Source organism: Pelobates fuscus, chromosome 4 (genome assembly GCF_036172605.1).
Source record: "Pelobates fuscus isolate aPelFus1 chromosome 4, aPelFus1.pri, whole genome shotgun sequence".
Classification (NCBI taxonomy): Eukaryota; Metazoa; Chordata; class Amphibia; order Anura; family Pelobatidae; genus Pelobates; species Pelobates fuscus.
Window position 1 is genome coordinate 360,175,126 of NC_086320.1, and position 24,646 is coordinate 360,199,771.

The window sequence follows — 24,646 nt, forward strand, 5'->3', positions numbered from 1 at the left end:
GTATTTCTGATGGAATGGTGTCAAGCTACATTCACTACAGCAGCCAGGAAGTGTCAGAGGTCTATGCATGTGTGGTTTACCAAACAACTACACACTATAAATACTATGAAAGCTTACACTAAAAGCTGCAGACAGGCATCTAGGCAGAGGATCCGAGCGATGGAGTAGAGAAAAGTTTAGGAAGCAGCATGCAGCATGCAATACTTACCATGCTAAAGTACGTTTATTTACCAGAACCCAGTCTTTTAATTAAACAATAAATTGACATTATCTCTGGATACATTTCCAAACATACAATTTTTTGTAGTTATAAGAACTATTTTATTTATTTTGTTAAACAGATTATTATTAAGAGATACTTAAAGTAAAATTATGTAAATGTACACCATGTTAACATTTAATTTATTAATTTGTCCATTACAACAATATAATAGGGTGAAGGTTTTAAAGATTATCCAATATGGGCACATTTTGACTAGGTTAAAATTACAGATACACCAGGCAACTGTATTATTGCAGCCTACAAAGACTCCCTTTGATGGAAAACATGTGTTCGGAGATCCCCTGCTGTCTGTTAGAATGAACACATAAAGTTTGACCTACAAAGGTAACTTTTGAGCGTGGGAGTAGAGATGGAGAGACCATTTACAGTCATCCTGCGGAGATGCAGAGGAACATAATTCAACTCTGGTAGAAAAATGTATATCTCTGCAGAATAAAACCTAGCACTCGAGCAAACTGCAATGTACGGTAAGTGGGGCTCTTTGAGATAAATTTAAAGTTAGCATGTGTACATACATATTTGTTTGGAAAAGATTAAAGGCAAGTCTTTTTTTTTTTATTGTGTTTTCAAGTAAATAGTTCATTTATGATGGGTATCCGAGTATCATGTTCTGGTAAATAAGCAGAGGCAGTGTGCTGTGAGCCAGCTAAATTAGTAAGTGCACTCAAAAGTTTTTAGATCGAACTTACATCGGTTATAGTGTTCAGAGCAGTATCTGCACCAATGCTGAAATCTGATCCCGGCACATTGTTGGAGACAGTGGCAGGGACCATTACGACAGGGATACAGAATTCATCATATTTCCCTCGGGCTTCAGCAAGCTCCAGCAGTCCCAGGTAGGCCTGAGATGCGCAATTCACAGTGTGGGGAGGAAAAAGAAGATATAATCTTTGTAGGAAAATTCACTAAAAAAATAAAAATGACTTAGGGAGCCACAGGGAGAGCCATTTCTACCACAGCACACTAGGAAAGGAACCACTACACACAGCAAAATAAAAAAGAACAAGTCAGATAACAGTAACATATACACAGAAAACAGTTACATTTACATGTGAATGCGCACAGGACAAAATAACCCTGAACAAAATGCAAAGATATACCGTATATACTCGAGTATAAGCCGACCCGAATATAAGCCGAGGCCCCTAATTTTACCCCAAAAAACTGGGAAAACTTATTGACTCGAGTATAAGACTAGGGTGGGAAATGCAGCAGCTGCTGGTAAATTTCTAAATAAAATTAGATCCTAAAAAAATTATATTAATTGAATATTTATTTACAGTGTGTGTATATAATGAATGCAGTGTGTGTATGAGAATGCAGTGTGTGTGTATGAGAATGCAGTGTGTGTATGAGAATGCAGTGTGTATATGAATGCAGTGTGTATATGAATGCAGTGTGTGTGTATGAGTGCTGTGTGTGTATGAATGCAGTGTGTGTGTATGAATGCAGTGTGTGTGTATGAATGCAGTGTGTGTGTATGAGTGCAGTGTGTGTGTGTATGAGTGCAGTGTGTGTGTATGAATGCAGTGTGTGTATGTGTGTGTGTAATGCAGAGTGTTTAAGAGCCTTGGTGGGGGGGTGGGCATTTTTTATTTTTTAATTATTATTTTAATATTTTTTTTTTGTTTCATTAAATTTTTTTATTTTATTATTTTTTTAATTTTTATTATTATTAATATATATATATTTTTTTTGTCCCCCCTCCCTGCTTGCTAGCTGGCCAGGGAGGGGGGCTCTCCTTCCCTGGTGGTCCAGTGGATGGGCACTGTGTAGGAGGGGGCTGTGGGGGCTGCAGAGAGATGTTACTTACCTTTCCTGCAGCTCCTGTCAGCTCTCTCCTCCTCCGCCGGTCCGTTCAGCACCTCGGTCAGCTCCCAGTGTAAATCTCGCGAGAGCCGCGGCTCTCGCGAGATTTACACTGTGAGCTGACAGAAGAGCTGAACGGACCGGCGGAGGAGGAGAGAGCTGACAGGAGCTGCAGGAAAGGTAAGTAACATCTCTCTGCAGCCCCCACAGCCCCCATTGTCTGTATTATGGCAATGCAAATTGCCATAATACAGACTCTGACTCGAGTATAAGCCGAGTTGGGGGTTTTCAGCACAAAAAATGTGCTGAAAAACTCGGCTTATACTCGAGTATATACGGTATACAGAAAATTGGAAATCTTTTAATTAACTTTTCATATGCGTAATAATTGAAATATATATATTTTTAATGATACATTGGGCTTTTTAGGTTTATAGATGCTATAGTTACCCAAGGTCTGAGTTTAACTTGCCAGGTATATAGCCTCTGAAGTTTTAACGGTTACTACATTTGGTGCATTAACCAACTGAACTATCTCTGATGACATCACTAACAAGGTGATTCCCAATGATTGAAACTTAAAGTAAACTTACTTAGTTTAAAAAAAAAATAAAACTAAGGCCTGCAACATCTAAAGTTTAAACTGTAAAACTCTCAAAGACAATAATTAAAAAGGCTGATATGGTGAGGTGTGGTCAGTGGACTATTTGTACTCACCTGTGCATCACGCAGATCATCACTTACTACAGATGACCCTACCTTATTACACTGTTTATTTGGTATTACATTTCTTACTCTATTTTGCCTCTTGGTATTCCCACTATAGGTGTACCTCCATAGCAGTCACTCGGCATTCCACAGACCATAATGAAAGGTATGGTAATTGCCATCTTGTTTACATTCATTCATTGTACAGATTAGAACCACACTATTTTTCTTTAAATACACACTCTCAAAAAGGGTTGGAATATAAAAGAACTTCACCCCCTTAAAAATGTGATCGTGATTTATCTACATATCTAAATCATACTATTTGTTTAACTTTATGTTGATATCGTGTGTTTCTTTATTTTTTACTCAACATTTCCTTCTCACTTTAAGTGCCAATCCTTGGGGTCACAGTTGGTCTGTGTTTAATGATATGTCCTTAATCATATACAAATTTATTTTTTTAATAATCTTATCTGGGTTTCTAGAGGGAATCCAAAACTGGTCATATCTATTTTAACAATCAAGAACAATAGGTATTTTCCTTTATAACTCAAGTAGGGTGAACAACGACTTGCTCTGATATCCTAAGAGCTATTTCTTTACCTAAATAAAGGGTACTTTGTAGATAGTCTGTGATTCGTTACATGCTTATAGTGCAGTCATGGATGGATCTTCTTCTAAAAGGGTTCCCATTGCATTTACATTACAGTAAAAATGATGTATTAATGCAGTAAACATACGGTACATTATCTTTCCTCTCTTTTAATGAGTTGACACAACTGTTCCATAGCGGACTGAGACATAATGAAATGAACTGCATTTAAGATTTGAAAATCAATGTAAATAAACAAACATCTAGTTTCTTACAGTAAGATGTACTGGCAATGGAATTCTAATCCTGGAACTCTGATATTAATAATGTATGTTTTTTTTAAATTCAATATAAGAAAATGAGTGGTACTGTATTTTTTACTTTTACTCTATATTGTGGTCTGAGGAAATCAAAGTTAGCCTAAAAGTATTCCACGTTCTAAATGATAAAAAAAAATTGAAAGGTTTAGCGATATACCTCAAATCCTCCGATAACAAGCAGGGCATTGATGCGGTGAGCACGGATTTGGTCAGCGATCTGCTCAAAGTACTTAGCAGGAAGGGTTCTGGAAAATGAATAATATAATTGTTTAATAGACAGTTTCATTGCATTAGCACATTCAAAATGCTCTGGTACATTTCAGCCATCTTAAAACCACATTATGGTTGGAGACATTATAAGAAATATGTATAAAGAAATATCAATGATAACCATAACCATAATTTGTTCTCATTTAAGACACACGCTCCCTATACATTACATACAGAAACTAAGGGGACGAAAGTGCAACTTGGTTCCCAAACTAACAATTTGTTGCCTTATAGGTGTGCGTCATACATCTCTTAATTGACTTGTAAACATATTTCATTAAACCATTACCGTTTAGTTCCCAGAAGTGATCCTCCTTGACCAGTCCAGCCACCAACGTCTCCCCATCTTATCTCTTTAATCTAACGGAAAGAACATTATTTTATCGTATGTACAAAGCTTTCTTTTTAATTTGTAGCTGCCTGATTGCATTCACCAAAGATATTAGTGTAATTTATTTTTGTATATAATGTGCCAACATTTTCTGCAATGCTGTTAAAAATAATGCTGATACAAACATGCTTATGTACAGTAAAACATAACACAGAATACAACTAAATACATATTTACACAGTGATACAAGATGGACCTTAATCCTGGTTCTGGAAGCTTACAATCTAATAGGTTTATTACGATAACAGCAGGTTGTCAATAAACGGCATGAGTGGACAACAAGACAACCAAACTGCAAGATTTAAGACAGGAGTAACTAACTTGACTATTCTGGCCGAAATTTTTGAAAAATAAAATAAAATAATGAATGAATTATTGGTCAAGCACTCCTTCTCAGGGAAAAATGATCCCTTTATTATAATGTGGCTGGTTTGGTTTAGTTAATAATTCCAAAAGAGTTATAGCGGCATACAAATGTGATTGAGACAACTGACTCAAGCATTTAGCATTCACAATGGATAATTTATGATGAATGGATGCTAGAGAAATATGTAGAGTTTGGAGGAAAGATGAGTAAAGTTAGAAACATTCAAATATATTACGGTATTTATTGAATTCCATAATTGGTAGCATATTTCAAATAGACAAATTGTCCAACCTTGACAAGAGGTCATACTCAATATCTTGAGACGGAAAGACTCAAGATATGTTTAGTTAAAAGGTGGTACATGACTCTCTCAGAATAATCTGTAGAAGCTAGCTCTGCAGAAGAATGTAAAGCATTTGCGGGACTGACTTAGGGCAATTCTGAACATTAGACATGAGGCTGAAGGACAAATTGAGTTTTCCATAGGTACGAAATGTGCACAAATGTAACATTCCATGTTTTGTTTTGTTTAAATTGAATTGTGTAGATCAGTGGTTCCCAAACCAGTCCTAATGGCCCACCAACAAGCCAGAATTTATGTATGTTTTTCTATTCCAATGGAGATACTGACAAAACCTCAACTGTTGGTGGGCCTTGAGGACTGGTTTGGGAAACACTGGTGTAGATGATAAATAGATTAATTTGCAGTCAATGGTACTAACCTATAAAGTTCTAGTAACTACTAGTTACAATCTTTATATTAAAAAAGTCACATTTTGGCAGTGACAAAAATATTGCTTCCACGCATTTGGGGTCGTCTTGAAATTTTTTCACGCAGTAACGCTCAGAGTTAGGGGCATTTAAAGTTATTGTGCCTGATCATGATTTGACCTCTATTTACTAGAATTCCAATACTGAACACGTGGAAGGAATTAAGTAAGTGTGGTTTGTAATCACTGTAATTAATTTGGTCAGTTGTGTGTCCTATATATTGCACAGTGGTGTTAGCTTGATAAAGACCTAGTTTAAGGTTGAAACGTTGCTGCTGTAATTGTTAAACTGATCTTTATTAAACCTGCCATTCACTAGCCTTCAGTGCCTGGATCAATTTTTGTTTTGCTACATATATATTAGGATTTGCCAGTCCTAGATCTGGTTCTGCACCGTAGACTGATTTATAATACGAAAGAGCGTGTGTGCCTTTTATATCCTTTACAATAAGGGGCAAAAATATTGACTACTTTGTCGAGAAGCCCAAAGGAAACTGGCCAAGAGTGGACCAGCTCTTACAGTACCTTGATATTAATGTTTTAGTTACTAAGTCCCAAAGGGCATATAAATAGCAGAAAACATTGGTGTGTAAGAACCTTGAGACCTCACTCTTACTCCTCTTTCAACAAAAGAAAGAAGGGAATGGTTAAATACAAAGAGATAAACAGGGATATTCGTTAATATGAGGATTAAAAGTGAATTCACAGTGAATTTAAAATAATAAGATACATTGTTTGAACTGGAAGCATAGCTGATATTTTTTCCACTTCAGCTAATTTTTTCTTAAAATTGAAATTCACTTTGATTCTAAATGTAGTAAATAACCCTGCAAGTCAAGAAAATGGTCATAAAAGTGGTGGCTAAGGGCTGAAAATTGACACAACCACCACAAAATTGGGGGGTGGGGGCTACATAAATAGCTGCCAAACATGGATTGTGAGTAGGTAGAGGTAAACATAATTCCCCACCACCCACAGAGAAGATTAGCATGGAGACCAGAGAATAGCCACAAATGTCAGATAAGGATAAAACAATATTTTGTAGTTAGTTCAATAGGATTAACTAATTGGCTCCATGGATACAAGTAATAGATTAATAATGAATACATCAAGATGATATAAATAAAAAGTGAAATAATGATGTTAGATGTGCCATTACAAACCTGTCCTTTTGCAAATCCTTCAAATCCATCGTTGACTGCGAGCATCTTATGTCCTTCAGTTATTCCCACCCTCACAGCGGACCTCACAGCTCCGTTCATTCCGGCTGCAGGTGCCCCAACATTTAAAATAGCGACCGTGAAATTACTCTACGAAAGGCAAAAGGAGGAGACACATTTAAAAATAATCCAAGGGTTCACATTTGTACAATATAAATAAAAAGGCATGGGCCGCAGATTTGGTAACGTCTTTAAGTCATTCCAAAAGCCTCAGGTCTTAGCCACACTCCATTCCGGCCAGATTCCTGCAGGTGATGTGGCAGGACCTGTTTGACCATAAACACATGATCTCGTACTAGGAGTTTATACTAAATGCCTGCAAGGGAAGGCTGAAAAAACCTGGGGAAAACACACAGGTCACAGCTTTGCATCATTCATGTGAAATACCTGCAAGCATAATAAGGAATGAAAGCCATTTTTAATCTTACAAGGCATGCTCCATTTACATATATTTAAGTTTCTTTAAATGTTCACTTTTCTAAAATAATACTGTATATTTAAGTATGTTGGCCTGGGAGGTGCATAAATGCTGTCTAATTGAAAAAAAAAGTGAAATATCTATATAGGTCACATAAGTTTGGTTATTATATGTTTTTGCAATCATTTCAGTGATATGTATCATTTTGTCTAAAAACTGAATATCAGGTTTTACTATTAGAACGCCTGAGATGGGAAGATTAATTCCTCAGGTGGAGGGATAGTGTGATGTCCAGCAGTCTCCTCCTCAGTTATCTCATCAGACTGACAAGCATTGTAAAACCAGAGGTGCAAAAGGCACAGGGTAAGCTCTATATTACTGCCCCAGGTCTATGATTATGCTATCATTATTATATTTTGGATCTGAAGCAATTTGAAAAGTTATCGTACCACTTTAAAAATGTAATTGCTAAACATATATCCATTTTGCTTTGGATAGTCTTAGACTTCTACTGCACAGCACAGATTTAAAGTGGCACGGTTACTTTAAAGATTTTCATAAAAATATGTCATCTATTATTCCAGATATCACGGGCATTGAGAAGAGGTGTCTTCCTGGGTAATGCCTATGGCATCTCATTGCATGTAAGATCATTTATGGATGATTTACTGTATACAAACCTAATCATCTATAAAACAGTTATCTTTGTTTTATAAGACTTTAGAGACTGTGAACAAACACTCATTAAATAATGGACTGCATTTATAGAAAGAGGGAGAAAAACAGGTGTTTACACAAAATACAAAAGATTAGTATTGGACTTGTAAGCTGCACGATATACCTAGCTGCATGTACAAAGCATTTTCTAAATAAGGGATATACATAACATTTGGGTTGTAACCACATCAGGTACCTCTCTGGATATGCAAAGCCACTTAAAAAAGCACATTCCATTGGCACGGACATTTCAATCGATGTAGATTTAAAGGAACACGAACCTCAAATATGCACAGATTAGTTTGCCGTGCTAAAAAGCTAAGCAGTAAAACCCACATCAACCGTGTTCTAATCATAGGCAGTATGTCCTTCCTTAAACCACTACAGACAGGTTACTGCCCTTTTCATTGCCAGGATACTGAGAAATGCACCATTTATTCTGCTTCAATAAAGAAGTTTAAACAATCTGTATCATGCTCCATAAATCAGAAAGGTGATGGCTTCTCTGTTTTTTTTTTTTCTGAATTGCAATTCCATAGGCATAACCGTCAATCCATGCCATATCCCACAGTGTAATATATAAACCAGTTTGAAATTGTGGCAGGGTAATCCCAGTTCTATTAAGATATGAATCTTGAAGACCAGTGGATGTGGGAATGCTAGAGATTTTTACTCACCAGTCAAATGGCCTTATCACTACCTGTTTTGAGTATAACATACTTCAGAATGATAAAGCTGGCCTATCTTTGGAAACAGCTCACATTAGATGAATGTTTTTTGTTTTAAGAACATCCAAGGGAGAGACATTTATAACTTGGCTGGATGTAGTTGTCCCAGTTTTCTTTATTTCCATCTGGAATTTAGATCAGTAGTCTAACTTGGGTATATATTAAAGAAGTCCTACGACCATAAAGCCACAATGGTGGGTTGCCGTCCATCTCTAAAGTGGCTTACCACCTTTCCTGGTTACAAAACCCTCAAAGTGTTCTCAAATCAGCATACGTTTTGATCAAGTAGATTGTAAAGTTCAGTTAATATTAGTAGTAGGCAGCCATATAATATATTTAGCTCATGCTTCCAAAGCCCATGTGCAAGCTCATGAAACAAACAGCAAAATATGTTATCATGCAAAAAATATATATATATTGTATACATTTATTAGTCAGTGATCAGCACTTGCAAATAGTTACTACATACACAACAAGAGAGGTTATCCTGTTAGAAGAAAGAGAAAGTAGTTGTAGTCATCAATTATTTGATAGCCTAAATGATTGAAATCATTAGATGTACAACAAAGTGAATCCAGACTCAAAGAAATGTAATAACTGTACATATTTATATTGGAATTGCAACAAGACCCGAAAAAAAGAACTTTAATATAACGTTATATTAAAGTTCTAGATGTTAGCGCAGTTGCATTTACCTTAATTGCAGGTAGGGTCGCCAGATTGGACACGTATCATATCTTCGTCCCGATGTGCTATTCATGAAAAGTGTTGCCCTCTAGTATTTATTTATTTATAAAATATTTTACCAGGATGGATACATTGAGATTCCTCTTGTTTTCAAGTATGCCACATATGTATAAATGTATGTATTTCTGTGGCATATGAATACTACAGGGTAATGCTTTTTATGTCCTGCCCATAAAAACAAAGAAGTGATTTATGTTCTGGCAACCCTATGTCTAAGGCACATAAAATGGTACAGAGGATGAGAAAATGACACCAACGTAAGTCAAGTAGGGAGAAGAAAAAATGCGGAGGAGAGAGAGAGAGGAATTACCTACAGAATGGGGAAGCAGGCATGGAAACGAGGACTAAAAGAGAGAATGCGAGACAGGGGTGAGTAACAAAAAAACAAAGGTTTTATTGAAAGTAAGAGGTTGTCAGAAGATCATATTTCAGCGCTTTCTGTACAGCTTTCTGCCACTAATCGCGTATACAGTGGGATGTGTACAGGTGTGCAATCATCCTACAGCTCAGGTGTATACCTTGATGTGATTATTTTATTTACTGTATGACATTACTGTTGTCATTGCTTATAGAACAGGTTTTACAACGTACCTGAATGAGACCATGTCATTCACGCATTTGTGGAAAACGAGTGTCCATGCTCTCAATACAGTTTAAATACAGTGAAATACATATTCATGCAACACTCTTTAAAACCACTAACGCAGAGAAGACATCACAAACAGATGTAGAGTCCACGTTACCTTTGGAAGTTCAGATACATTTTTCTTGTGGGACAGCAGCTTATAGGTGTTGAGGTTGTTTTCAAAACTCCTAAAAACATAAATGATTGAACTGTAAACTAATTGCCTTCTAAGTCACTAAAAGAGGTGAATTCATTGTCAGATTCAGAGATTTCAGTTCTATAATCTATGGGAAGAGATATGCAACCTTTCACTATCCAGATGTTGTCTACTACATCGTCCCTGGTGCTTTGCCAGTGTTTTGGCTGTAAAGGTGTTATGGGAGATGTAGACAACAATATCTGGAGTGCCGAAGGTTACCTAATCCTGCTCTAAAAGTATCAAATATAAAGTTAACAGTACAAATATTAATGTAAAGGAACCCATTGGTTGGTTCATTCTCAAGCATGGAGCACCATTCTCATGGCCCTTAAAACACTGTTGCAAGTGCCTCTTCAACTTGACAGATTGAGGTCTAGCACTCCCTTTGTAAATTCCTCTAAAAATGTTTAAGATGTAGTTGTTGTGACAAAGGCAGGATAAATACATCTTGGGAGGAACTGTTTGGCAGGGATCATGTATTTTATTAACTCTACTGGGAAATGTATGAATTTATTGTCCTCCTGAATATTCCTGATCATTACTGAACAAGTGTGAGCCATGGCAGGTACACTTTAAAATACTGTATCTCCTAACTAACAGGAAGGAGAAATATGGAGTAAGAATGGTCTCATTGTCTTCTCTAACACTTTGTGTAGGATTCAGTAACATATGTTTAGGTGGAAGGAGAAAGCTTTGTAAATGCACTCCCCTATTCCCCTTTTAAATACATCTATCAATTATAGAATCTATATATCCAGGATTTGTTTCATAACTTGATTACAAGCTAAATGTGTCAATGTGATGTACCTTCCACGCAACCTTACAGCATCTTGAAACCTTCTCTCATCCATTGCTTTTTGAACTTCTTGGGTCTAAACAAATAATCAAAATGCAATTAAAATCAACATCACGTTAGCACACAGAATTAAATAACTGATATGGATTTTGAAAGTTAATTAAATCATTCTAAGCCCGGCAAAAATTCTAAATAGTCTGAATTATTCAAATCCGCTATGAAGCTACTGAACACTAAACAAATAATGCAATTAATAGACAATTGAGCATTGCAGCATATTTTAGTACTTAGGACAAAAGGCAAAATAGCTCAAACCAAATGGAAATGCCTTGACAATTTGAAATTACTTTCAAACCCTTTTAACACTATCAGGGTTTATTCACAAAATGAGTTTCAAATGTATGGCCAAAGTAGTCAACCTGAATTATATCTCCAGGTCAGCTCGACTTATTTTAACCTTTATTTAAATTCACACTTTAGTAATTAACCCTTTATGTACAGTGAGGGAAAAAAGTATTTGATCAGTCTATAATGTTAATGGTATGTGTATTTTAACAATGAGAGACATATTAACAAAAAAAAAATCCAGAAAAACGCATGTCAAAAAAGTTATAAATTGATTTGCATGACACTGAGTGAATTAAGTATTTGATCCCCTATCAATCAGCTAGATTTCTGGCTCCCAGGTGTCTTTTATATAGGTTACTAGCTGAGATTAGGAGCACTCTCTTAAAGGGAGTGCTCCTAATCTCAGCTCTTTACCTGTATAAAAGACACCTTTGCCCAGAAGCAATCAATCAGATTGCAAATTTTCCACCATGGCCAAGACCAAAGAGCTATCCAAGGAAGATAGTAGACCTACACAAGGCTGGAATGGGCAACAAGACCATCGCCAAGCAGCCTGGTGAGAAGGTGACAACAGTTGGTGCGATTTTTCGCAAATGGAAGAAACACACAATAACTGTCAGTATCCCTCGGTCTGGTGCTCTATGCAAGATCTCACCTCATGGAGTTTCAATGATTATGAGAATGATGAGGAATCAGCCCAGAACTTCACAGGAGGATCTTGTTAATGATCTTGAGGCAGCTGGGACCATAGTCACCAAGAAAACAATTGGTAACACACTACGCCATGAAGGACTGAAATCCTGCAGCGCGACAAGGTCCTCTGCTCAAGAAAGCACATGTACAGGCCCGTCTGAAGTTTGCCAATGAACATCTGAATGATTCAGAAGAGAACCGGGTGAAAGTGTTGTGGTCAGAGCTCTTTGGCATCAACTCCACTCACCGTGTTTGGAGGAGGAGGAATGCTGCCTATAACCCCAAGAACACCATCCCCAACGTCAAACATGGAGATGAAAACATTATGCTATGGAGGTGTTTTTCTGCTAAGGTGACAGGACAACTGCAAGTCTTGGGTGAGAACCTCCTTCCCTCAGCCAGGGCATTGAAAATGGGTCGTGGATGGGTGTTCCAGCATGACAATAACCCAAAACACACAGTGTTACAGTTGCCTCCAGGCTAGCTGGAAGTTGGACCGCTTGGATATCCTGGTTCCCGATCTTGGAGAGTGAGAGCGCTGCTCCGATCAGCATACAATTTTAATCCCTGGAAATGTAGAAAATCCCACTAGTTATTAGCAAAGCTAGGATAACACCTTTCCCTACAACACGAGTTGAGGCTGTGAGTTGAGGGTAAAACAAACTGGTTTAAATACAAGTTTTCAGGCCAGGGGACCACCCACCTGGACCTGATGGTACACAGGACAATACAGTGTCGCAGCCAATAGGGACAAAGTGCATTTTATAAAACACTCCCCCTACCCTGGAGATAATTGGTCTCAACGGTTACAATAACTCAATTATCTCCAGGTACATGCAATACCCACGTTTTATTTCACACATGAAAACAGAATAAAAATAAATAACTTTCACATTTTAATGCTAAAATGTCACATCTGACCCATCCCCAGACAGCTTGAATCTGAGCGCACAAAACATACGAATAGCGCTCAGATCTCACGTATGGTATATGAAAGCCCCGGCAATAAAGTCTGTCTGTATGGCCTTCGTGTATTTTTGCCCGAACGGATGGGACAACCAGTACCTCAGCGGGATTCGTGCAAACTTGTGCCGGATAATAGCTCCAGGAGTTTGACGATCAAGTCTCGCTGAGCGTTCAAAGACAAAAGATGGCCGCCGCCTCGTGTTCGGCATACGAACGGTGACCACTTTGGTGCTAAGCGATTATGCTGCGGTTAATTACAGAAACCGCAGCTTCAAGGTAGTCATTTGAGGGCACACGCTGGTGTCCAGGTGGTTGTTGTTCGGTAGTTCTTTCAGTGTTTTATTCGTCACCCCGTTCGGTTTCTTAGGTACGAACGGTGACCACCCTGATGCCAGCCAATTAGGTTGCGGTTAACCACAAACCGCAACTCCGGGGTGGTTAATTGCCGACACACTCCTCAAGTGGGGTGGTCAGCCGTTCGTCGGTTTATTCTTTACTTTAAAGGTGACCGGGGTTAACTAGAGGCACACGCCAAGGGCCGGGTGGTTGGTCATTCATGTATACGAATGGCCTATAAAGGGTGTTCGCATAAAACAAAGTATCCAAATAGAAACAAAAGTATCTGTATGTAGCAGACAGAGGGGATCTCTGTAACACACAGCCAAAGGAGTGGCTCGAGAAGAAGCACATTAAGGTCCTGGAGTGGCCTAGCCAGTCTCCAGACCTTAATCCCATAGAAAATCTGTGAAGGGATCTGAAGGTTTGAGTTGCCAAACGTCAGCCTCGAAACCTTAATGACTTGGAGAGCATCTGCAAAGAGGAGTAGGACAAAATACCTCATGAGATGTCTGCAAACCTGGTGGCCAACTACAAGAAACATCTGACCTTTATGATTGCCAACAAGGGTTTTGCCACCAAGTACTAGTCAAAGGGGTCAAATACTTATTTCACTCATTGACATGCAAATTAATTTATAACTTTTTTGACATTCGTTTTTCTGGATTTTTTTTCGTTATTCTGTCTCTCACTGTTAAAATACACATACCATTTCTTTGTCAGTGGGCAAACATTTAAAATCAGCAGGGGATCAAATACTTTTTCCCCTCACTGTATTTATTTTCTTTAATGCTCCATCAATTAGGAAACACCTGACTGTATTATCTGAGCTAGTTGAGGTCTCTGTGTTCAATAATAGTAGCGAGCAGAGTATCACTTTACGCTTACTGCTTACAATAACTATAACTATACGTCTTTCAGGTCTGTTTATTAAATACATGCTTGGCCCAGGTTGGCTTCAGAGTTGATCATTCTTGTGTAACAAAGTAAATATCGCAATCTGGTGTTATGAATGAACCTCTCTAATTCATCCACCACTGGATTTATCTGATGATTAGAAGCAGAGGGTGGAAAACTAAGCTTTAGTGAATTCATGGGAAAAATCTGTGAAAGTGCACTTATAATGCGCTGAGTATGACGGAAATGTACTCATGCCTCAATGAAAGGCCCAACATGGTTGACTAGCTTCACTTCAGCTCAACCATCTATGGATATTTATTCTTATTAAACCACGGATTTCCAATAAATTATTGTTGTACTTGATATTCAGTAATCTACAGACATGCTAAGAATCATAGGAGTTTTAGTTCAGAAATAGCTAGACGACTACTTGTTGGCTACCTGCATGCAAAACCATCACTTATAATTTTATTTTAAACTGGTAAGAAAAATGAGGAAAAAGAAAAATGCCAAACGTACATTTTAATAACATGCTAGTGATCATGATTGTGGTGAATGATATTTAACATTGGAGGACTGTATGAGTGTATTAAGCAAACCCCCATCTATAACAGAAGCGCCTCTTTATAATTATTCATGTAAAAAAGATTCCACAGCAGTTCATTCAACAAGTGTTCCATATGTTGGAGGAGAAAGAAGGACAGTGTATGAGAGCCACAGAAAGACTTGCTGTTTTGCCTGCCAAGTATTGAACTTCACAGAGCCAGTGATTGTCTCCCGCAGCTCCCTGCTCTCGGTAATACCCGGATTAATACTGCTCTGATACTCACCATCTGTACACATTCCATGAGAGGGAGGCGCACCGCTTGGTTTCCACATAGAGATACCACGCAGGCCGGGGTTTCTGGCGTAGCTTCAAGAAGGGCCAGGACACATTCGACTCCCATTCGACTAGCCTATTAATAAGATAATAGGAGAGTATGTAAATTCTATTTGTATTTAGGTCTAGATAGAGAGTCAGACAGACAGACAGACAGACAGACAGACAGACAGACAGACAGACAGATAGATAGATAAATAGATAGATAGATAGATAATACTTAATGGTGAATTGTGTTTTAGGGGAAAATAATGCACACATCATCACATCATAATACATTTCTGCAGCTTCCCAATATGGCATTATTTCCCCTTAGTTCATGGTTCACCATTAAATAGTGATATTCGGTAGTGATGTCCCGAACTGTTCGCCAGGAACCGTTCGCTGGCGAACATAGTTTGTTCGCAGCGAACGCGGTGGGTGAACATATGCGATGGTCGGTCCGCCCCCTATTCATCATGGAGGTGGGAGGGTCTGGGAGGGAGGGTCTGCTGCTGATTGGCTGGAATGTGTCTGCTGACTGTGAGGTACAGGGTCAAAGTTTACTCTATGATGACGAATAGGGGGCGGACCGACCATCGCATATGTTCGCCCGCCGCGTTCGCCACGAACAAGCGATGTTCGCCACCAACAAGCTATGTTCGCCGGCGAACGGTTCCTGGCGAACAGTTCGGGACATCACTAATATTCGGTAATATTATTAGGTTATGGTCAGTGTTAGTGTGTTAAGGTAGTGTAAGGGGTTAATGTTTAGTGTTGGGGTACTGTAGGGGTTAATGTGTAGTGTAGGGGTTCATGTTTAGTTATAGTGTAGTGTGTTACGGTAGTGTAGGGGTTAAAGTGTAGTGTATAGTCCGCAGTCTAGGAGGAAGAGTTTTCTGTAAGGGCAGCACTAAGACATGTTCCAGTGCTGCCTGATATTAGTGGGAGTTTCAGGTGGCAGTTTTTTCAGCTGCTATCATTAAAATGTCTACAGATGCTGCTCCAGAGTATAACAATCACTAATCTCTGGCACACTGGGACATGGAAGTCTTGGTCTGTCTGAGATTAGGGCCCCAGAGATTAGGGCCCCGGAGGCGATCCTTGCATTATGTCCAGGTCATTGGAATAATAACACAGATAATGTCACTATCCATGCTATGGGGGATTCTAAAACATGACCTGTTGTTTAAAATAACTGTGTGCGTTTGTATGTTTTCGTTTGTGTGTGAATAAATAAATACGTACACATGTGTTATCTGGGTATATACATTAATTTGTGCATGTAAACATATATGTTGATGTGTATTTATGTGAGTGTTTATTATACGATGTTTGTAACACAGAACTACACTGCTCAAAAAAATAAATAAAAAGGGAACACAAAAATAACACATCCTAGATCTGAATGAATTAAATATTCCTCTGAAATACTTTGTTCTTTACATAGTTGAATGTGCTGACAACATAATCACACAAAAATAAAAAAATGGAAATCAAATTGTTCAACCCAAGGATTTGGAGTCACACTCAAAATGAAAGTGAAAAAACACACTACAGGCTTTGATGTAATGTCCTTAAAACAAGTCAAAATGAGGCTCAGTAGTGTGTGTGGCCTCCACGTGCCTGTATGACCTCCCTACAACACCTGTGCATGCTCCTGATGAGGTGGCAGATGGTCTCCTGAGGGATCTCCTCCCAGACCTGGACTAAAGCATCTGCCAACTTCTGGACAGTCTGTGGTGCAACGTGACGTGGTGGATGGAGCGAGACATGATGTCCCAGATGTGCTCAATTGGATTCAGGTCTGGGGAACGGGCGGGCCAGTCCATAGCATCAATGCCTTTGTCTTGCAGGAACTGCTGACACACTCCAGCCACAGGTCTAGCATTGTCTTGCATTAGGAGGAACCCAGGGCCAACCGCACTAGCATATGGTCTCACAAGGGGTCTGAGGATCTCATCTCGGTACCTAATGGCAGTCAGGATACCTCTGGCGAGCACATGGAGGGCTGTGCGGCCCCCCAAAGAAATGCCACCCCACACTGACACACTGCCAAACCGGTCATGCTGGAGGATGTTGCAGGCAGCAGAACATTCTCCACAGCGTCTCCAGACTCTGTCACGTCTGTCACGTGTGCTCAGTGTGAACCTGCTTTCATCTGTGACGAGCACAGGGCGCCAGTGGCGAATTTGCCAATCTTGGTGTTCTCTGGCAAATGCCAAACGTCCTGCACGGTGTTGGGCTGTAAGCACAACCCCCAACTGTGGACGTCAGGCCCTCATACCACCCTCTTGGAGTCTGTTTCTGACCGTTTGAGCAGACACATGCACATTTGTGGCCTGCTGGAGGTCATTTTGCAGGGCTCTGGCAGTGCTCCTCCTGTTCGTCCTTGCACAAAGGCAGAGGTAGTAGTCCTGCTGCTGGGTTGTTGCCCTTCTACGGCCTCCTCCACGTATCCTGATGTTCTGGCCTGTCTCCTGGTAGTACCTGCATGCTCTGGACACTACGCTGACAGACACAGCAAACCTTCTTGCCACAGCTCGCATTGATGTGCCATCCTGGATGAGCTGCACTACCTGAGCCACTTGTGTGGGTTGTAGACTCTGTCTCATGCTACCACTAGAGTGAAAGCACCGCCAGCATTCAAAAGTGACCAAAACCTCAGCCAGAAAACATAGGAACTGAGAAGTGGTCTGTGGTCACCACCTGCAGAACCATTCCTTTATTGGGGGTGTCTTGCTAATTGCCTATAATTTCCACCTGTTGTCTATCCCATTTGCACAACACCATGTGAAATTGAGTGTTACTTCCTAAGTGGACAGTTTGATTTCACAGAAGTGTGATTGACCTGGCGTTACATTGTGTTCCCTTTATTTTATTGAGCAGTGTATAATAAGAATACACACTGGAAAAAAGTAAAAAGCGCCCAAAAAGATTCCACTTACAAGAATTCTGTCAAAGGCTGATGGGGTCCCTCCTCTTTGTACATGACCCAAAATGGTGACACGAGTATCAAATCCCAGACGTCTAACAACAAGCTGAAAAAAGAAGCAACGCAATTCATTTATTGATACATATAACAAACCAGAGTGATAAAGAAATGTTTTAACTTAATATAAACCGTAGGGGTTGTTCTTTATTGTAAAGCAACAGAATAAAGCTGTTTTACAGTGTGTAGTCATCTCTCATTACGAAGGAATACTGACCGTTGTACGTGTTCTTTCAGCACACTAATTCTAATTAATGAATGAGGGTTATACGTAATGCTTGTCATTGATGGTCAATGACAGCCAACAGATGGTGCGACACGATAAGCCACTGCTTAACCTAATGAAGGTACATTCCTCGACAGAAGACATAGTGAGAGTGACAGGGAAAGGTAAAGGAGAAAGCTGAGTGAGAATCTTCAACATAATGGTGGTTTCTCACTTAATGAAGAGATCTCTATCAAAGCTGTTCTCCAAAAACATTTCCTCTAAACTCCTCAATATTCCGAGACATAATTTCACTCTGTCAAAGAGATCCCCTTTATTTTTTTCTCAATATACCTAACGTTCCCAGTTCAAAGAGATCTCTTGCACTCCTTTTTCACAGACTGAAGAGACTGCCACTAAGACTACATAGTGCAAAAGATATCGCATTTTTCCTTAATCAGTGAGATTTCCTCCCAGTACTTTATCATTCCCCAAATATCTTCCAATACCAAAGAGATTCTTCTCATTCTCTATTTTTGGACAAACATCTCCTTCAGTTTGTCAATGTTTGAGATGTCATCCTCTCAATCCCTTATTATCTGATAACACCCGCTCCCAATCTATACCAGATATATCTTTCCAGTTTTTTATTGTCCGAAGAGATTCGTCGTGGTCTGCACTGTCTCTATAGATTACCTCCTACTTCTTACCTGTTTGAAAATCTCCTTTCAGTTCTTCACTGTAATTTCTCTCTTGCTTCTCACTGCCCAGAGCCCTCTAATTTATTACTGTCTGGATATCTCCTTTAAACTCATCACAGTCTATATAAATAACTCAGAATCCATGCAGCTTACAGAGATGCCCCCTCCCCTTTTCTCAGTTGTCCCCAAGAACTCCTTAATTACAAGCTAAAAAACAATGCAATAGTGGATTTGTTACAAATGGTTTTTTGTTGTATAACATACAAAAATCAAATCCAATCTATTTTTGGAAAATCAAATTTGAAGAACTGTTACAAAATGAAGATATGTTTTTTGTCTTGCATAAGCAAAACAATACATTAATTGTCTGAAATTGCCTTTGTATATCTAATTCTTAAACCCCTTACATTTCAGATTTAGATAGCTGTATATGGATTTCTCGAGCCTACAGACTACTAAGCACATTAGAAAGACAATCTTACACAGTAGTTACCGTTCTTTCAAACAGTTGGCATGTACAACTTCACAGAATTCACAGGAGACATATAGAAGGCTTTTGCCTGAAATTGTGGGAGGGATTTACAGCCCTATATAAGCTAACTAGTCCCCACTCACCTGTCTTCGTCGATCCGGAAGTTCTCCCGCTTTCGTTCCGCCTGACGTCATTCCTCCGCGTCGTGCGCCACGCTGCCCGCCGGTTCCTGGCTGTCCCACGCGGCCTTCAGCAATCTCTCATTCGTCTAACCGTAAGTCTTTTCAGTCCGTGCTCGTTCTACTCACCCTTCACGATCTCTATTCGCACATCACCTCGCTTTCCCAATTCATCGCTTTCGTTTCGCTTCAAAACGCTTGCCTTTCCATCCTCGTGTGCATGCCGTTTCGGCTACTTCCTTCCCGGTCTCATTTATTACGCATTCGCATATTTAAATGTTCATTTGAGTATATTCATGTGTGCCACCCTATATATTATAGCTGTGTGGGCAGCTGCACGCTGGCATTAGTAATAACAAGGCTTGATATTTCCTGCGTTGATTAGTTTTTTCTTATATATGGGGTACAAGTGGGGGGGCATGGGGAACGGTTTGTTTGCCATGAATTCACATGAATGCTTCTGGTCACTTAATATTGGTTATATAATTGGCTGGCTCCTTTTGGACTCTAAATTTTTCATGGGGTTACTGACTTCTTGGGTCTCCTCTGCGTTCTCTCCTCCTATACCCCTGGGGGTAATTCTGCCATTATAGTTGCAACATCTTACGGGTATTTTGTTAATAAAAAAAAAAAAAAAAAAATATATATATATATATATATATATATATATATATATATATATATATATAGACATTGTGTGTAATGTATATATGTATGTGTGTGTATATATAGAAGGCCAATTGATTACAGTTAAAGGGCAGTTAAATTTCGTCTAATACGCTGTACCCCTAGCAATGGGTTAGCGATGCATAGGGTTATTTCAGTAATTCATTGGCTGCACCACAAGGATTAGTTCTAATTGTATTAATCATTTAACCCTCCACCACCCAGCCCCCATTATTTAACTCATCCCTGCACACACAGATAGACAAGCTTTTTAAAGGACCAGGGGTGCTCATTATAATATATACAGCCCTCTAGCCGTGTCTTCAATTGCATATGGGCACGTTTTATGAATGTGTTCTGCGCATTGTTTGTGCACTGCATAGATATTCTCCTTTTATACTAACTAATTCCTTATACCAGAGATTTTACACCGGATGCTGTGCTCCTTCAACTCCTATAATCCTCAGCACGCCCACCGCTGGCAGGGAATTCTGGTTAAATTCAATAGCATCTGGTGCGTGCAGCTTGACACCCCCATGTCTTATTAATCTCTCCATTACTGACATGATTCCAGGTAGACACCGAAGCCATTATCGTTGCACTACAGCTCACTTCTGCCTCTACCCAAGTTTACCATTTCGTCCACAGTTTTGATTTTATTTCCCTCTGTCCAGGGCTGCATTACACAAATTGCATAATTAAAGCTCTCTACACACACAAAAAAAAAAAAAAAAAAAAAAAAATTATAATAATATAATGATTCCGTGTTTATATTAATACATTATCCCTGACGTTCACGTACGCATTCATACGCAGATATGTACACTGACATACGGATATACAGGGACACGCATTGGCGGTTTCGGACATTTGCCTGCTCGTTTGCTTATGGCTGAATTTTTGGTTAATTGGCTATTCTGACTTGCTTTCACCTGCTCATCGTTGTGAGGGTCTTCTAAGCGATGTGGGTACACAGCACGCGGTGCGTTGTCTCTACCAGCCCTAATTCATCCTCAGTCAGCGCGGCATTCTGCGTTACGTGTAAAACCCGGCGTACTCCTACGCAGACAAGCACTTGCGTTATTGGACAAACGCGTCTACTTTCATATTGCAGTTCTGGGGAGCGAGCCTCGGCTAAGGCACGTACGCATTTAACAATACTACGAACATATATGTATTACGACAACTGATATACACGTTTATTCGTATTGCATTTCGACTCAAGGCCACGGTCTGGCACCACGAGCCCCGAGGGCCATACATACGATCATACACGCATTCTAGTTCATACGTCCCGACCATCCGGACCCCACATCCTCGCTGGGCACTCCAGTTTCGCTCAGAAGTACGATCCTACCTCATCGCTACCCACGTTTCGCTCTGTAGCATGTCCTCTCTCACTACCCGACCTTCCATCTTAGTTAGCAACTGCTGGCTGTTAGGTTCCTAGGTGTCCACTAGTTGTTATTCCCCCTGGCTTCTTCGCCATAGGTTAGTGGTCCCGCGAGGCCAACACCCATCCTCATACTCGGAGGTACTATGCCCCTCGGGCCAAATCATAGTTAGTCGCCTCGCATTGTGGCATAGAGAGGGCCTCATCTGTCACTCCCAGTCTATCTTATGTTAACTGTCACCGAGAGGCCGACACCCCGCCACCTCATTCAGTGGCCACGCTGCCCCCTCGCGCCAACGCATAGGTAGAGCCTCTCAAGCCGCTTGGCAACTAGCAGGGCCTCACCTGTCACCAACCTAGTGTAATCGTTTCGCCGCATCGCGGCACTAGCTAGTCGGCCAGCACACACGCACTCACGCTCGCGCTCCTAGCAAGCTGGGGGGGGGGGGGCGCACACCCCAGACCCGTCAAGCAAAATCGCTCTGTTTTAGATCCCATAACCGCTTCAGGTATCCTAGCGCTTTATTTCCCGCCTTTGTTTTGTTCGTGCGTTACATGCTCCTACATTGGTGCAAAACGGTATTTCAGAACTATCGTACTCGGCTACTCCGGTGCTTTCAATACGTTATCTCTTACGGGCAATGGGTCTGCTAGACGCTTAGTGCTAGCTGTTCGAGGTTACCTGTGTATATATGGTTGTATATATTTATACATACATATATATTACCCCAACCTGTCGCTCACTGGCGATCCTTAGGTACCACGTACACTACGTGCCCAGTCCAAGCTTGGAAACTCCAAGACCAGCGGTTCCTCCAACAACATGTTTCGGGCATTTCTTGCTTATATTCAGTCGAATTGGTATGTTGGGTCTCACGTTGCCCTCCGCATTGCACGTCGTACAGATTTGGCCTCGTATCGGACCATCGTCGGGTCCTCCAGGCGCGGACATGACGCACAGTGACTGCTTCCGGACTCATGTATCACGGATATACCGTTTATTTCTTCACAACGTTTTGGGGGCGCTTCGGTTCGCTGAGTTCTCAATTACCGTTTATCGACTCATACTATCACTCAGTTTTCACGTCGGCGTAGCTTATACGACCTATGCAGGACAAGCTTTAGCGATCTGATCGGACCGGGTGAACGGAATTCCCACCTGTTTCATATCGAACACCGAGGCATCACTCCGCCTTCTTTTTGGCCAAACAAATACCATTCGGATCCTTAATCTACTAATTAGGGACTTGTCTGCACGCCTGACGTTCACAGGGTCCTCCATGCGCAGTCAATTCATTTATCACGCATTTGTCGTCGTTCACGCTTCTCTTTATGTAAGCTTAAGTAGTCCATAGGGAGTTACTTTCGGTCATGCTGGATGTTTTAATTTAAGGCGTGACACCTTACGCATCCTGTTGTACGATCTTTCACGATCTCATGCCTACCAAGTAGCTGCTATAGGGTACTTGCTATACGAACACATATCGTCTTCAAATTTTGTCAAAGCTCCTCTTCAGGTTCCTCTCTCGTGCAAACATTTCCCTACGGTGGGTCACGGTTTTGCATTCTATTCTTCGATTCACGTCACGGCAGTTTCTTCAGGCGCCTGTTACAGTCCTTTTTCGCTATGGTTTAATGCAGGTAATCGCACGTGTTCGGTCAGGTTAACGCTTTTCCACAAGAGGTTAATACCCTGCCGCGCTTAGATGGTACAAGTCCACATGGCCTAAATCGTAGGTAGGGCTTCTCTCAAACACAGGGCTACTGGCACGGCCTCAACTCTTACGGGATAGTCCTTATCTTCACCTATTGGTTCCCATTAGCTAGCAGCTCTACTACACGAGAAAGCTCAATGAGCCGAGTTTCGCATAATCTAAACCTATTACGTTTCCTTCCTCCTCACAGCATGCTACAAGAACTAGCTCCAGGTATCGTATTATCTTTAATAAACGCTAACCCTGACGTCTCAAGTTCCCCTGCAGTTTCCTCCGCTTTAGCCACTTCCGAAGTCCTGAAGTCGGACATTGCTTAAACGTAACGGTTGAGATAAAGAACACACAGTCCAGATTTCCTCTGCAGGTCAAAAAAGGTATCAATCATGCCTGTAGTTAGAGTCTATGCAGGTAAGATTTGTCCACTAATACTAAGCAAACGTACTCTACGGCTTTCGATATGTGTAATTATTGTATGTGGTTTCAAGATGCTAAATGCGTTCCGATTATAATGGTTGCACGTACAATTTTGCCACATCTCTCAAACAGTTCATGCTATACATTCGCTCCTTGTTTGTTAGTCTTGGCCTCAATCCAAAGTTCCTTCTCGGTACATTCATTCCGTGTTAGGGTCGCCACAGCAGCCTCAAGTCATCCAGTTCCAACTCATCTTGTAGAGAAGATGGGTCGCTGGTAGTCCTCGGCATACAACCGGTTCATTCCAAATCCAGAAAGAAATCAGGCTCGCTTTCTATAATATGTCTAAGTGATTTGTTATGTCTAATAAATGTCACACACTTTTTGGCCCTCTTTTGCAGGCGTAACCTCACGTCGGTTTCGGCACACCTCAACCGACTCTCATATATTTAAATTACACACAGTTTTAATGTGCGCCCCTTCCATAATCCCGTACACAAATAGAAGGCTTTTGCCTGAAATTGTGGGAGGGATTTACAGCCCTATATAAGCTAACTAGTCCCCACTCACCTGTCTTCGTCGATCCGGAAGTTCCCCTCCCACCACACCCTCTTATCAGTTCATCATAACCAGGCGGGCCCTCTTTTGCAGGCCTAACCTCACGTCGGTTTCGGCACACCTCAACCGACTCTCATATATTTAAATTACACACAGTTTTAATGTGCGCCCCTTCCATAATCCCGTACACAAATAATTTATACCTTCAAAACATGTGTCCCATATCAAAAATATTGAACAGAATGTTCCTTGACTGTGTAACGTGACTGACGGCTGAAATTAGTCT

The 24,646-nt window shown here is 40.4% G+C and overlaps 1 protein-coding gene across 3 annotated transcripts in view; it reads right to left on the bottom strand.

Annotated features, from left to right (window-relative positions):
* The window catches only part of PFKP (phosphofructokinase, platelet), an 89,734-nt gene that overhangs the window by 19,940 nt on the left and 45,148 nt on the right, over window positions 1-24,646 (bottom strand). For 2 of the 3 annotated variants that reach the window (XM_063452646.1, XM_063452644.1), the window contains exons 9-16: window positions 18,014-18,106; window positions 15,037-15,162; window positions 10,975-11,039; window positions 10,087-10,156; window positions 6,677-6,823; window positions 4,275-4,345; window positions 3,873-3,960; window positions 973-1,125 (exon numbers count right to left, since the gene is read on the bottom strand). In XM_063452646.1, coding sequence (XP_063308716.1) covers window positions 973-1,125; window positions 3,873-3,960; window positions 4,275-4,345; window positions 6,677-6,823; window positions 10,087-10,156; window positions 10,975-11,039; window positions 15,037-15,162; window positions 18,014-18,106 — 813 coding nt within the window. The remainder of the gene's footprint in view (window positions 1-972; window positions 1,126-3,872; window positions 3,961-4,274; window positions 4,346-6,676; window positions 6,824-10,086; window positions 10,157-10,974; window positions 11,040-15,036; window positions 15,163-18,013; window positions 18,107-24,646) is intronic. The other variant, XM_063452645.1, reaches the window with a different exon arrangement.